General features: G+C 36.3%; 1 protein-coding gene across 3 annotated transcripts in view; it reads left to right on the top strand.

The window, feature by feature from the left end:
- The window catches only part of PTGFR (prostaglandin F receptor (FP)), a 46,559-nt gene extending 32,767 nt beyond the window's left edge, over nt 1-13,792 (top strand). The window contains exon 3 of one of the 3 annotated variants that reach the window (XM_011997379.1): nt 12,334-13,792. In XM_011997379.1, the coding sequence (XP_011852769.1) occupies nt 12,334-12,615 (282 nt within the window). In that variant the 3' untranslated portion in view covers nt 12,616-13,792. Of the gene's footprint in view, nt 1-8,377; nt 8,510-12,333 lie in introns of those variants that run through there. The other 2 variants (XM_011997381.1, XM_011997380.1) reach the window with 2 other exon arrangements.
- The last annotated feature ends 1,518 nt before the right edge of the window (nt 13,793-15,310 follow it).

Raw genomic sequence — 15,310 nt, forward strand, 5'->3', positions numbered from 1 at the left:
TTTAAAAGTTTGTTAGGTGGGGTCTGTCTGCATTTCATTGTTTAAAGAAGAGACCCAAAGGGTTTTTCAAGTACTCTGGTGATTACTTAATTTAAATGTTGAATGATACACTCCTACCTTTTGGGAACTATATGCCTAGCATCTAATCCAGCTAATATCTCAGTATCAGATTTCTGAAAATAAAAAAGTGAAATTTCAGCAACTCCTTTGGAATACAAAGATCTAGTGCAACTTACATAATACAACAATGTGTGGATTGCTTAATCTTAATGTTGCCTTTTGGGCAGCTGGTGTAGTTGCTCCTATTGAGTATATCCATTAGCTTACTAGAAAAGAATGACATCACATGATGAGGGCACTTGTTCAAGGGTGTGAACCTGTCTCCATCCCTGTATGCATCCTTCCTCTTTAAACCCCCATCCCTTCCACACCATACTCAACAACTGCACACACATAGGGCTTGATGAGTTGGTTGGCTTCACAATGCACTGGAGCAAGAGTAATCCATTTGGTATCAACAAAATGAGGAAGAGGATAAATACATGTTATCTAGAGGATTACTGGACTTTTATTAGTTCTTGAAGTGACTTCAGAACCAAATATCTAGATCTGATTTATAATAGATGCCTTATAAATGCTTCTGGAATGAATATTTGCATAGGCCAACTGTTCAGTTATGTAAGTCAGCAAAAAAGTTAAAAAGACATTAAAAGTTCTATTTGAATTACCAGTAAAAGAAAGGCAAGACATTTAATTACATCCTGCATGCTTTCTTTCTCACTGGCAATACAACCTGATGAGAATTTATCTACCTTAGCTAATGAACAATGTCCTAACTAAAGGAGCTTGGGAATCACAGTGTAATTTTAGATGTTATAGATCTGATGTAGTCCCAGCTCTGATACTAAATGGCTATTATCTTGGGCAAATCACTGATCCCTCTTGCTTTGGTTATTTTTTCTCCTGTGAAATGAGCAAATTAGACTACACAATTTTTATATTCTTTCCAGTTCTAACCTTTTATATCTTTCTCTAATAAAATATTTGTCTTATACCAATCAGAGGGAAATGTGGAATAACTTCATCTAAAGCTCTACACTTTGGACAAATGCAAGATTTTTTTTTTTACTGTTAATGTATTTGACCTAAGATAACCACCTTGGCTTAATTAAAGTTCACATAAATCCTCCAACTGCTTCTTAATGGTATGAAAATTGTTACCCCATCCCCAATTCCAACATGCCAGATGAGTATCAGGAAGCCTAAACTGAAGCAGCCCAAGACTATTGTAATACTTCCAGCCTTACTTAACCTCTGTCATACTGCCATGCTCAAAGATGTAACAAGGAACCAGCAGTGCAATTCTGACACTAACTACATGGACTTAGTTCAAATTTCATAGATATACAGCCGAGTCCCCCACAACACTGCCCTGACTTCAGACACCATCTGCAAGCCTGGGAGATTCCCAACCACCTGCACTTCTGACAAACTGGCTACAAATTCAGTTTTCCCACTATCCTCTTGCATTTGATGATTTACTAGAACGACTTGTAGAACTCAGAAAAGTACTATACTTACAATTTTATTATAGAGGATACAAATTAGGACCAGTCAAAAGTAGAGACCCCCATGGCAAGGTCTGGGAGGGTCCCAGACACTGAGCTTCCATGTCCTTAGGATTAATACACCTCCTACTGTATTAATGGGTATCATCAACCAGGGAAGATCATCTGAATTGTGGGTATCCAGGGTTTTTAATTAGGTTTCAGTCTGTAGACATAATTGATTGAATAATTGATCATGTGACTGAACTCAGTCTCTAGAAGGTCAGGCTGATATTATGTGGTTCAAAGCCCTGACCCTCTAATCACATGGTTGGTCTTTCAAGTATGACCAGTCCCCATCTTGAAATTCTTTAGGGTTCCACAATGAGTCACCTCATTAACAGAAATTGAGACATGGTCCAAGGTGTCCACCAGAACTAATAAAGACAGTCTTATCGTTAAGGAAATTCCAAGGGCTTAGAGACTCCCTTCCAGGAACCAGGGACAATGACTAGTCAAACTCTATTACACAGGAAGACTTAAAAGTAGTATCAGAATGTTTTGTTTGTTTTAAAATCTTAGAAACTGTTCCAATTGGAAGTAGTCTTCCGGAATTAGCATATTCTTATATTAATAATTCTTCACATAATGATCATACCAAGGAAACACAGTTGATTTTGGTTGATTGCTGAGACTTGTTTGTACTAGATTTACAGCATGCCTTTAAAAACAAAAACAAGTGAAAGAAAGGTCCTGCCCAACACTGCAAGAATTATACACAATTTATGTTATTCACTGGGACTAAAAAATTATTGCTAGATCTTTATTTTAAAGTGGTCTCCTATTCAGCAGCAGAAAATTGAAGATAATTAATGCTTTCTTTATGAGAGGCTGTGGAGTATGGGATTGCTGTGGCATCAAGCTCAACACACTGAGAGCTGAGATTTGATGCATTTCTAGAGATAGTGTTAAATGAGATCACTGGATCCTGCTAAGCATTTTCTAGTGCTCTTTTGCTGTATGTTTGGTGTCATTCATCAGCAGGGAATGGTTGAAATGTGAGGTATAAATTGGCAGAGTAGAGAGAACCTATGCAGTTTTAACACCATAGCCACAGACATCCAGGGCTCCTAACATTTTCTCCTAGATCTTCCTGAACATGGAGGGCAGGACGAGAACACCAGTGATTTTATTGGAATGAAGCCAAGACAGTAACATTTTTGTATGCTCTTTATAATATAGCTCTGAAGAATGAACAAATAAAAAGAATAAGGTCACCATGTATATCATTGTTTGGCAAGTGAAAAATGAGACAGTAAGCAATCCTCAGTCAGTAGCATGACAAGGAAATACTCAAGACAGACTCTGACCTGTATTGTGAATGAGGTGCCTTGATGAAGCAAAGGTTTGGGCCCAATAGTGAGTCAAGGAGCCATTTCAAAGATGGGCTACAGTCACTCATTAAAAGGGATAGAACACAACTGTGCTGATTGTAGAATTAACTGTGACTTGTCCATAAAATAGATGGAGGATACAATCTGTTTTATAGAAGGCATATCTTGAAGGGCCTTGTAGCTTTGTTAAGGACAGATGATAGTCAGCAGGCTGAAATTTTCTCTGTAGTGGACTACTTTGATAAATTCTCAAGGTTTTATTTGTATACATTACCACAAGACATAGACTTCAGTTACAATGGCAGCAAATATAATACGTACTACCGACTATGAATTTTTAGGTAAGATAAAATGCTTCTTAAAAGATTGTTAGTCAGAAATCTGGAGATTGGTACTTTTTTTTCAGAAAGAACGTCAGCTCAGCCTATGGCTGTATACTGCATTGTGACATTTATTTTTATTTAAAAGTTGGATTTTTGTGATTTAAAAAAGTAATGTAAATCTTCAGTTAAAAGTTTAAATAGCATAAAGACAGTCAGTTTTCATATAGTAGTAAAATTGTTTGAATTTTAGACAATGATTGATGGCCTCTCTTGACTGTATCTTAAACAAAAGGACTTACTGCACTTTTTTGATTATCAGTATTATGCAAATATACCAGTAAACAACTGCCTTCTGAGATCTTAGGGAAGTAATGATTAATGAAGTATAAAAATGTAATTGTAATTGTATCACCCAAATTATGTCAATGAGATACATTAGTGACATACTTATGCTAAAAAAAAGAGAGAGAGAAAAATACCTCCCTCTCTCCCCAAATCTTACAACACATTAAATCTGTCTTCTGTTGCATGTTGAACATAACAGTATCAGGAACTTGATGAAAGTTGGTTATTCATTTATGATGATGATGAGGCTGCTGAAGCAATTGGTATAGTTTTGCGCATTACAGAGAAGGTTGTATGCCAGTTAACAGATAGACACTCACTATGTGCCCAACACATAGGAAAAGAAGAGTCATGGTTTGTGACCTCCATGGATTCTAACATTTCTTCTCATTAATTAATTCCTTCACTTGATATTTACGGAATGCCAGTATGTACCAAGTATTGAGCATGGCACTGGGAATAAGGGTGTCCAGAAGACAAAATCTTTTTCTTGATGGAGTTGACGGTTTAGTGGAGTCATGGCATATGCTTCCGAAACAGTAGAAGGGTCAGTAATACACAGAAAATTGTCAGGAGAAAATTATGTGGGATAAAACCATTACACCAGATTGTTTTGTAGAGGAGAGAGATTGGCACTGAACTTTGAACTTTGTGGCTAATATTTTAGGCCATGAGATAGGAAATATATTCAAAGAGCTGAAAATTACATGGGAGAGAGTATGATCAGAGATTTAAGCCATAGGCTATTACCTAGAGAATGCTTGGGTATATATTGACTTATAATGAAGAAAGACAAATTTCAATTTGCTGCTTTGGTATGCTGAAGAAAAATTAAAATTGTAACTCCAGAGAAGTAAGTTCAGAAAGTTAACACACACACACACAAAAAAAAGCACAACACTCAAATTGTCTTATCCTCATGACCAAACAACCAGATTGACTCAAGTACCAGCATTACACTGAACTAATTTTAATGAAATTGACTGGATTATCAGGAAGGGCTGACTCTTTTGTCCTGACCAGAAGTATATATGGATTTTATCTTTAAGTAGACTCATATTATGCTTTAGGGTTAAATAGACATTTTTTATTAATTCTGGCTCAGCTCTTTTCTGTGTGTTCCATGTGCCTTAATTTATTGGTCTTTCAGTATCTTTGCATTTGGTCTACAGGTTTAGATTGGCTTTTTCAAAGACTGATTTTCTCTAAAATGTATGGGTATCTTTTATTTTTGAAAGGACACTCTTCTCATTAAAAATTTCCATCAAATAAAATAGGTAGATGCCGAGGCACAGGGAACAAGCACATACATTTCAGTAAAGAGCTAGATCCCCAACCAGTGAAACAACAAATGCATTTTATACATAGTTAGATGTCCAGACACAGTAAGCAACACACACAAACTTCAATAAATAAGTAGATGCCAAGGCACAGAAGACCAACACATACATTTCAATAAGTAGTTGGATGCTGAGACCGTGAACTAATACACACAGTTTCAATACGCAGAGAGAGGCTGAGGCACAGCGAACCAACACACACATTTCAGTAATAGATAGATGCCCAGGCACAAAAAGCCTATACATATTTCAATAAGTAGATGAGAAAAAACATTCTCATTAAATAATTAATTATTGTACTACAACTTTGAGAATGCTTTGGAAAATCTTTCCAAACTACTGTAACAATAAACTAAATGGGCCAGTTGGAAATTTCTTGCTGGAAAAAACATAATGTGTTATAGGAGGGATGGTTTACTGAAACACCTAACTGGTACAGTCTGCTTTTGCTATTAAAACAACGTTGCCAGCAGTCAAATAAAGTAGTCTTTTATTCCTGAATCATTGTACCTCCAATATTACAACTAACTACTGGACTAGCTTTTTCTTTAATTCATAAATGAGACGCTAATAATTACTTAAGTCATAATAAACATTTTTTATTAGGATGAAAATGTCTTATGCATCTATTATTACCAATATTTGGAGCATAACTGATATTTTCTTAGTGTAACTATATGTTTGATGTAGGTAATCATATCTGGAATGAGCTAGAGTTTATGATGATACTACAAGCATGAAGTAAAATGCCTCAAATTCCTTTTGTGACAAAGCAAGGCATACATACAATTATAAGATTTCATAGATGTGTTTTCTTCTTCTAAGACTTTGAATTTGCCTACTGAGTTTTTAATTTCCACCGCTGCCAAGGAATAGAAATGATAAAATAAGGATAACTCTTGGGTGAATACAAAAGTTTGGATTAAAAAAGTAAAAACAAGGTCCAAAAGGACATCTGAATATTAGTCTAAAGCAGGGATCTCCAGTCCCCAGGCCCAGGCCTTTTAGGAAATGGGCCGCACAGTAGGAGGTGAGTGGCAGGTGAGCAAACATTACCACTTGAGCTCTGCCTCCTGTCAGATCAGTGGCGGCATTAGATTCTCATAGGAGCACAAACCCTATTGTGAACACATGGGAGGGGTTTAGATTGCACACTCCTTATGAGAATCTAATGCCTGATGATCTGAGGTGGAACAGTTTCATCCCAAAACCATCTCCACCTCCAAGGAAAAATTGTCTTCTACGAAACTGGTCTCTGGTGCCAAAAAGGTTGGGGACTGCTGGTCTAAAGAATGAAAGAAAAAGAACTACTGAAATGAAAATCATGCCATTCATCATGGTACAGATAAGAAGAAGGAAGATAAAAGGCACTGAGCATTGTTTTATTCCATCTATCACTATTAGTGAATCTGTTGGTGATACTTTTTTACAATTACCTTTTCATTCTGGGACAGATAGCTGTCCTCTGCACATTCATTGTTTTGACGTCCATCCTTCTGAAGGACACCTTGGTTATGTGGTGTTTACTAATTTGATTTTCCTATTGGTTATATCTGTTGTTATGGGCACAGGAGATTTGGAGCAAAATATTTATTAGCACCAGATCCTAATTTTTTAAAGAGATACTAGTAAAAATATAATCATAGAAATATTGGATGAGAGAGGGCTAGAATCAGCTTGAAAGACAACTAGACATAGGCAGATGGAACTAGAATCATAGAGAATTAAAAATGAGCTCTCCTAGTGCCACAGAGGCTCACACACAAATCCTTAGTCATCATCTCCAACTATTCAAATCTTGACTCCACCACATTTTTGTTAGGCCTGACCTAGGGCAAGTTAACCACTCTGTACCTCAGCTTCATCTCTCAGAGGTGTTAGCAGGATTAAATGAGACAATAGATGTAAAATATTAAAATAGTGCCTGAAACATACTAAGTAATAAATGTTAGTTTTTAAAATCATCTTATTTGTAAATAAAACGTAGCACCACTGGCCTCATTACTGGGAATGGTGTAGTGGAAGACAGACTTGGAATCCAGATAGACTTGGGCTGAAATTTTGCCTTTGCCACTTACCAGCAGTGTGAACTTGGGCAAGTTAATGTGTCTGGGACTTGGCTTTCTTTTTGGCAATATCAGAAACACAGCAACCACCTCTGGGGGTTTTAGGAGGATGAAATGAGTTCATATTTATAAAGTGTTAACACGACTTTCTCCTTCCCTTTCCTCCTTCCTTGAAGACACACTGGGGTAAAGAAATTCCATGATCCCTGCTGTGCCTAAGCCACGCCAGTGGACCTGGTCTTCTTGCACCACCCCTGTGGCTGGAGGTTTGAGACAGACAGGTATATTTGATGACCAGCAGTAGGTAGGTCAAAGCTTTAAAGTTGAATCAAATTAATTGATTAGTCAGTGAGTTTGATTTAAAAAGATTGAACTAACAACCTATTATGCAGAGGATGCAGGGATGGCAGAGTTTCTTTAAACAAGAACAAGTCGTCTAAGACAGAGATGTCTCTGTTGTAGCACCTTGAATCCCACCACCTCCATCCCAATTCCCAAACCCTTCTGGGATCTGGCTCAGGTAGGAGTCTCTGCACCCCTGCCTCCTTCTCTTCACCTGCCCCAGTGATCTTCAATTGTGGCCCTTCCTTAAGAACAGCAAAGGCTTATGGGGAGATGTAAGGTTTATCACCATAACAATTGAACAAGTTAAAACTCACTTTAACTTTACTAAGATTTCTTATCTTGAGTAAATAGAAACTTCTGTGCAGACTAGAAGTTAAAGGTTACAGAGAATCTGAGGAGTTCCTTGAAACAAAAGTTCATATAAGTTTTCTTTCCTTATATATATATATATTTTTTTTTTAAACCTTAAATCCAACTTGACTCTTTTGACCTGAGGTTGCCTGGCCTACTTTTTGTGTAACCCTCCTAACTCCTGTACTTGTAATTGCCTGTTTCTTCTTGTCTTCCCCAATTCAACTGTAGGAGTCTCTTCCTAAAAGATGTTGTACAAAGCAGAGGAGAAGGATTTGAGAAAGTTAAAGACATAGTTCCTACCCTCAAGACACGAGGGACTATGATACACATACTGACATTATCTCATTTCAATATGTTCTACATATTATACTGATACTATGTTTATCAATGTTAAAGAAGTGGTGTCACACATAACGGCTGTATAGAATGAGAGATTACTCAGCTACAGAGAGATCAAGAAACGTTTTCTGCAGAAGATAGGACAGGAAGGATAGGAGGATTTAGATAGGTAATTTTTAGTGAGGGACGGGCAGGAAAAATGGCATGTTTTTGGCATTTGCGAAATATTCTGTAACTAGAGTAAACAAAATGAAATAAGAAGAACAAATAAATAGAGACTAGAAAACCACTTAGGAGTCTATAATACTATGTTTGCTTTTAAAGTGATAAGACACTTAACGAGAAAGGACAGAAAAACAAGGTGTGAGTTGAGAGGCAACATGAAAGCGGATCAAACAACTTATACATGGGTGCTGGCTCACATGTGACATCTGAGGCTCCAGAATTGGAAGTTTACAGAGTCTCACTCTGTTACCCAGGCTGGAGTGCAGTGGTGTGATCTCGGCTCACTGCAACCTCTGCCTCTCAGGTTCAAGTGATTCTCGTGCCTCAGCCTCCTGAGTAGCTAGGACTACAGGCAGGTGCCACCATGCCTAGCTGCTAAATTCATTAATATCAAGTCACAGATATGTCACTGTAACTCCACATATGTATGTACAAATATTTATATATCCATATTTTCTAAGTATTTGAATAATTTGAAAAATAAGCAGGGAAAATTGAAGCTTGTTTTACTCTACATATCCACTGAGTAAAATTATTAAGTAAGAGAGTATTTTCTGTAATATACTATGAACTAGGATCAATTCACAAGGGAACATGCAAGGGAGAAAGTAGCTAATGTAGTCCTGGAGGCACAGATAGGAGTAGTTTGTCCAAAAGGAAATGATGCTCCATTGAGCTTTGTAGTTATTGGACCATATATAGAGTTAGTTTATTTCTGTCCAGTTTATTTTCTTAAAGAAAGATTGAGAAACTAGAGTATAAGAGGTAGGGGTTTGCAAACCATTTTGTATGAAAAGCAGCTGAAGAAATATAAGACTAGTATTATTTTAAGATATGTGAAAGGCTGACACTTAGTAAATGGACTGATTATCCCATGATGCTCTAGAAAACAACATGAAAATATGTTGAGTAAATTTTAGTTCCTGGTAACAGAAAACATTCTACAACTCATACAGCTCAAATGGAAAAGATTTTTTCCTGAGTAGTGCTGAGACTTTCTTCTCACATACTTAGTGGCATCCCTAAGTAATTTCTGCTTTGTATAGAAGTCTGGACTAGATAACATTTTCCTGCACCCTGTAAGATTTGTGATTCTGTCTTCTCATGAGAGGTGATGTAGACAGTCCTCTATGTGCATAATAAATGGAGCCCATTTTGCTTCCTTCTGTTCTCAGAATCCCCTCAGTTACATTTCTGTTTTATTCACATTAACTTGGGTCTTGGTGGTAGTGCCATCTAGCACAATGCCTAGATACAGTAGACACTCAAAACTACTTGCTGCTGGATTGATTTACATTTATAAATATGCAAAGGAATGGAAGCATAATTATTGAATTTACCATTGCTTTGAATAGTAAACAGCCACAGAGCCTGACTCTGGCCAACACATGTACAGACACGGGGGAGAGATGATGGGATAACATCCAGAATAAAACCTTAGCAAACATAGGCTCTATTATCTATGAATAAAGTAGCCTGGCATATTCATTAACTTTAGTGACCTTAACAGTTGATAGAATTGTTTTAGGTGGCCCAAATGAATGGAGATCCATTGTATTACCAACTATTTTGTTCTTTGCAACCTGGCAATAAACATATACTCTCCTTCCTCCATGCTTCTTTGACCTCATTATTTCTCTTATGTTAGTGTCCAGTGTTTTACAGTCATCAGGTGAATTGACTATTTTTTTCATAGAATATTCAAATACTTTGTCCTGTCTACTTCTCAGAACTCTAATCATCAACAAAGATACACAACTGTAATGTGCCAAGGTTCGCAGGAAGATATTTTGGAAAATAACCCATATTCCTTTAGTTCCATGTACTGGGTAGCTCTTGGAAACTCTATGAAAGGCTGTGTGTATGATGAGACTCTGTACATAAGTGTCTGGAATACAAGTGCAGGTGGGCTTGACAGATAATAATGTTCTCAAGGCTTGTCAGGAGGCTGTTGCCAGAGACCAGAGAAAACGGCTTCCGACTGCTTTTGATGAACCAGCTTGCAGACATCCTTGTTCTGACCCGGGTTCCCTCATGTCCCTTGCCAGTCTTATCAGGGCTTCAGTTTTCCGGGGATTCTGTGGTAACTTCAGTGCTGCTCTACTGACATCCACAGAGATGTACACAAATAATCCACATCAGTTTTGATTCTTTAGTAAAATAGTATATTTCCACACATGTCTTAGGAAAAAACATGATTTATAAAAGTAATGCATGATCTATGTAGAAAATTAGTGAATTTGAGACAAACAAAACGAGGAAATCAAAAGTCTCTGTAGTTCTGCTGTCTAGAGTTAACCAATGAAAACAATGACATACGCGCTAGGCTTTTATCTGTGCACAAAATTACATATTTGAGTTTTTTTCAAAAATGGAACCACATAATCAATACAGTTTGGCAGTTTGCTTTTTAAAAAGTTAACACCGAATCACAAACATTAAAGTCTGCCTAAATCTCAATTATGTGAAAGTACTATAATTTATCTTCTGTTGGATACTTAGGTGGTCCTGAATTATCAATATTATGAATGTATTTGTTATTATTAATATACTAATGATAAATGATATTTCTTTTACAGAAATACTCTCCCCACATTTATTGGTGGCTAAATAATTAGTGCTTCTTCCAAGTCAGGCTGTGGAGTAACCCCTATCCAAGGCTGGGGTTGGGCGTTAAAGGTGGGGAGAGAGTAATGATGAGTTCTTGGGCAGTGCCCCACTGTTCTGGGGAGAAACCTGGGCACTGGGACCCCTCAGAAGAGGACTCTATGCCTTTCCATATCTGGTGACTACACTGCTGTTTATAGGGGAGAGAGGAGAATCAGAGAAGTGTGCACCATGTAACTCAAAACAAAAGGAGTTATACAAACAAAAGCTCAGAAGGGCATGGTGCATCTGGGACAGATGAGACCTTCACAGTGGTTGTATCATAGGGAATTTGCAGGGGAGATGAGAATATAGAAGTAGACTTCAGATGCATCATCAAGAAGCTAGCTGAGGAGTTTGTACTTTATTGTGTAGACAAAGAAGGTTTTGACAAAGATCTTCAACCATTGGTATCATTGGGTCAAATTAAGATGTACATTTCTTTCTAGTAATGGATCTTGATTTTCTTTTTACTTGTGTTTTGGTCTTTGTTACATCATCTTTTAATGGTGGCAAATTGACCCAAATTTCACTTTTCAGTGTTACCCTTTGTTTATTTATTTCTGATTTGTTTGTACATCCAAGATGTTTTCAAAGTCACCTTATATGTTCCACAACTGTTTGTTTGGAAGTCAAAGCTGGGACCAGTGATTTGCTTAGTTCTAACATGTAGCTGGGACAATTTTATAGAACTGATTCCATGAAATGATCTCTTCAAAATCATGGGTGGTCAGGAAATGGACACATGAAACCACGAAATACATTGGTACTGTTAAGTCACAATGGTAGTGTAGAGAGAAACTCCTTTCCTCAAAGTCCTTAGAAAATTCCATTGCATACTTTCTGAAATGTTTTAGCCAAGTTAAGGCTAGGGCAAAGAGATGTAGAAAAAGAAATATAAAATTGAGGAGAGTGGTATCCTTGTAGTTAACAAGCAGAAAATCTAAAAGTAACATTCATCATATACCATTTACAAATTAATATCAGATGGTCTAAATTCATTTTGTAAAACTATTTGTTAGCTTATCTATAATTTATTTATTTAAAAATACTTCATTGAAATAAAACAGATGTGTGTTGGCTTTGCATTTACTATTCTCAGAAGTATGAGAAGGTCAGTTACTGATATCAATGTTTGTCCTCCCTTAGGTGATTCTGTTTATGCATATTTGACTTTCTATAGAAGTTATCAATTTTGTAGTTCTAATGTCAATTTGAATTCAAATGATTCAATTGTCTCCATGAGTGTTTCTGCTATCATTCATTTCTTTCTATCAGTATTTTGCACAATAGCATCACTCTGTGGAAAGTGAAATGAATGTCATCCAGCATAGCTAGTTAAGTTTTAAAAAATTATAGGATTGAAAAAAGGCTGCATCAACTAATTTCCCTGTTTTCTTCTTTTCTAGGTGACAATGGCCAACATTGGAATAAATGGAAATCATTCTCTGGAAACCTGTGAAACAACACTTTTTGCTCTCCGAATGGCAACATGGAATCAGATCTTAGATCCTTGGGTATATATTCTTCTACGGAAGGCTGTCCTTAAGAATCTCTACAAGTTTGCCAGTCGATGCTGTGGAGTGCATGTCATCAGCTTACATATTTGGGAGCTTAGCTCCATTAAAAATTCCTTAAAGGTTGCTGCTATTTCTGAGTCACCAGTTGCAGAGAAATCAGCAAGCACCTAATTTAATAGGACAGTCAGTCAGTGTAGGGCTAGAACAAAATTAAGACATGTTTGGCAATATTTCAGTTAGTTAAATACCTTTAGCCTAACTGGAAAATTCAGACCTCATCATGTAGTTTGAAAATACTTTTGTCAGATTCAGGTTTTGAAATTTGTCAAATAAACAGTATAATTGTACATTTTTCACTTGTTTTTGCCAATGGGAGGTAGACACAATGAAATAATGCCATGGGAGTCACACTGAAAGCAATTTTGAGCTTTATCTGTCTTATTTATGCTTTGAGTGAATCATCTGTTGAGGTCTAATGACTTTATTTGGCCTGTTTGCCAGAGAACATCTTATTGCGGCCTGCATAGTGAAATGGTTATTTTGAGATCACTGCTCTGTAGCTAATCCTTATAAATTAGGCTCAATAAAATAAAGCACTCTTATTTTTTGATCTGGCCTATTTTGCCCGTCATTATGTAGCCTTAATTAATACATGCATGGTCATGACACCCGGAAGTCATGACGGTTTATTGTAACAACCTTTGCATATTCCAGGTCTGGCAGACAGGTTGCCTGATCTTGCAATCCCATCTAGAATGGGCCCATTCTTGTCATATTTGACAAACAGGATTACTTACATTTATTATTATGAAGGTCGATTGTTGTTGGAAGTGTCTTTTGATGTCACAGATTAGCGATTTTCAAATAATCATTTTTTTCTCTGAAAATTTTGCCCATGATTGCACCATAAATAATTTTTAGAGAAACAAAGGCTCTAGCTCAGCACACTGATGGACAACTAGAATTACAGCAGTTTCAAAACTCTACCATGGATAATGCAAACAAACAGAAGCTACATGTCAGTGATAGGTGCAAAGAATATTGGCAAAAGGTGCTTTACTTTGAGCCATTATTTGTGTCAGAGAACAAAAGAAACATAATCAATATACAATATTCAAAGACTATCTGCCGCTAATATGTTTCTTCTTTACACACATATACACACAGACATCAGAAAATTCTGTTGATAGCAGGTTCATTAAATTTGTAAGATGGCATATTCTAAAGCCTGTGCTACCAGTACTAAGAGAGGAAGAATGGCAATTTGCCATGTACTTGGGGATTATTATAACGATTAACTAGGCGATCAAGAGATAATCTCTCTCCAAATTTTCCAGTAATAATTGAGACTTTTTCTTTGCTTGTTTGTGTAATTCAACCAAAAGAATTTCAGTACTCATTCAAATTGTCCTAGGTCTATCAGAAATAAGGGTAGGTAGTCCTGCTTTATAATAGGAAAATGCATTTCTGTATAAGAGTTCTTTGCTTTCATTAACTTGGATTCATTTAAAAATTAATCTTCTCTGTTAGGCTGATTTCAGATTCTCTAGGAAATCTGTGTAATTCAATGAGACTTAAATTATTATGCTCATAAATATCTGCTTTGGATTGGTAATTTACATTGGAAGTCATGTTAACTTTTAGTGATTTCTTTGTAAATTCCCATAAGTAAATTAAAAGGAATTAAGCAAATAGCCTCACTGAAGATTTAAAGGCAATACTTTTCCAGTAAGTTTAAAGAAGAGAAACACAAACGTATTGGCACATGATATTCTGATTTTAAGGCCAGTAAATAATTAATAACACAAATTTAGGTTATTCTCATTTATAGAGCACATAGTAGATGCTCGGTAAATATTTGCCAGGTTGAACTACAGACAAGAACCTCTTGGTGCAAAATGAACACAGAATTGCAAAGCTTTGTGCAGTTTTAATTTAAACTGATGGTTATAGATTTTTGTAGTATATATGAGTGTATGTATGTATGTACACAAATGAATATGTGTGTGATATGTATTTCTATAGTGCATATACTTTTAAAAAAGCTGCTGCAATTAGTGACTGTTATTACATTACATAAATGCTCTCATTTGTTTCAAGAAATCTTAAAGCCCAGAAGACCTTTCAGATGGTTTATTTGCTTTCAGAGGAGAATTTATTTCATACAGTTACTTAAGAGTGTTGATATCTTGTGAACAGAGACATAAGGAACCATTCTCCATCCTTCTTCATCATGCTAGGTACAATGCTTCCATGAATATTTCCATGTATTTTGACTGAGAAGAGGCATGGAGAAGGAACTCTCATTTAGGGGCTCCAGACTCCTTCTCCTTGAGGCTTCTAAACAAATGGCAGAATTCTTGCTGTATTGCCATGATGTCACCCTGGCCATGTGTACTGACTTGGGGAGATCTTGCAACATGACCATATGTGAGAATGTATGAGCATGTAAGGCTTTGAGGAGTGAGAGAGAAGTGTACATATCACAGGAGGGTTATCTATGTTATCTGAGCATAGGTTTGGGTAACCAAATTGGTCTTAAAAATGATGTTAAACCCAAGAAGTAGACATCAAAAATTAAAAAAAAATATATGTTTTCATTGTTTTAAGTTTTTCTTCTGAGTAAAACAAAATTAAAGAAAACAAATGCAACAATGTGCACATCTGACTTCAGAGTTTTATTTCTGTTATTATATGTGTTGCATGTAGCTTGGCAATTTACTGTATAATGTATAATAGACTGGAATATCTACCAATACCTTTCATATAAATGTTCAAAGTAGAAGTATATTTGTTCAGGTTTCTGGAAATAAATTGTAAAATAAATAGTACAAATAGTTTCAATAAATTTACCAATTTGAGTGTT

The sequence above is a fragment of the Mandrillus leucophaeus genome, unplaced genomic scaffold (genome assembly GCF_000951045.1).
Source record: "Mandrillus leucophaeus isolate KB7577 unplaced genomic scaffold, Mleu.le_1.0 Scaffold539, whole genome shotgun sequence".
In the NCBI taxonomy this organism is placed as follows: Eukaryota; Metazoa; Chordata; class Mammalia; order Primates; family Cercopithecidae; genus Mandrillus; species Mandrillus leucophaeus.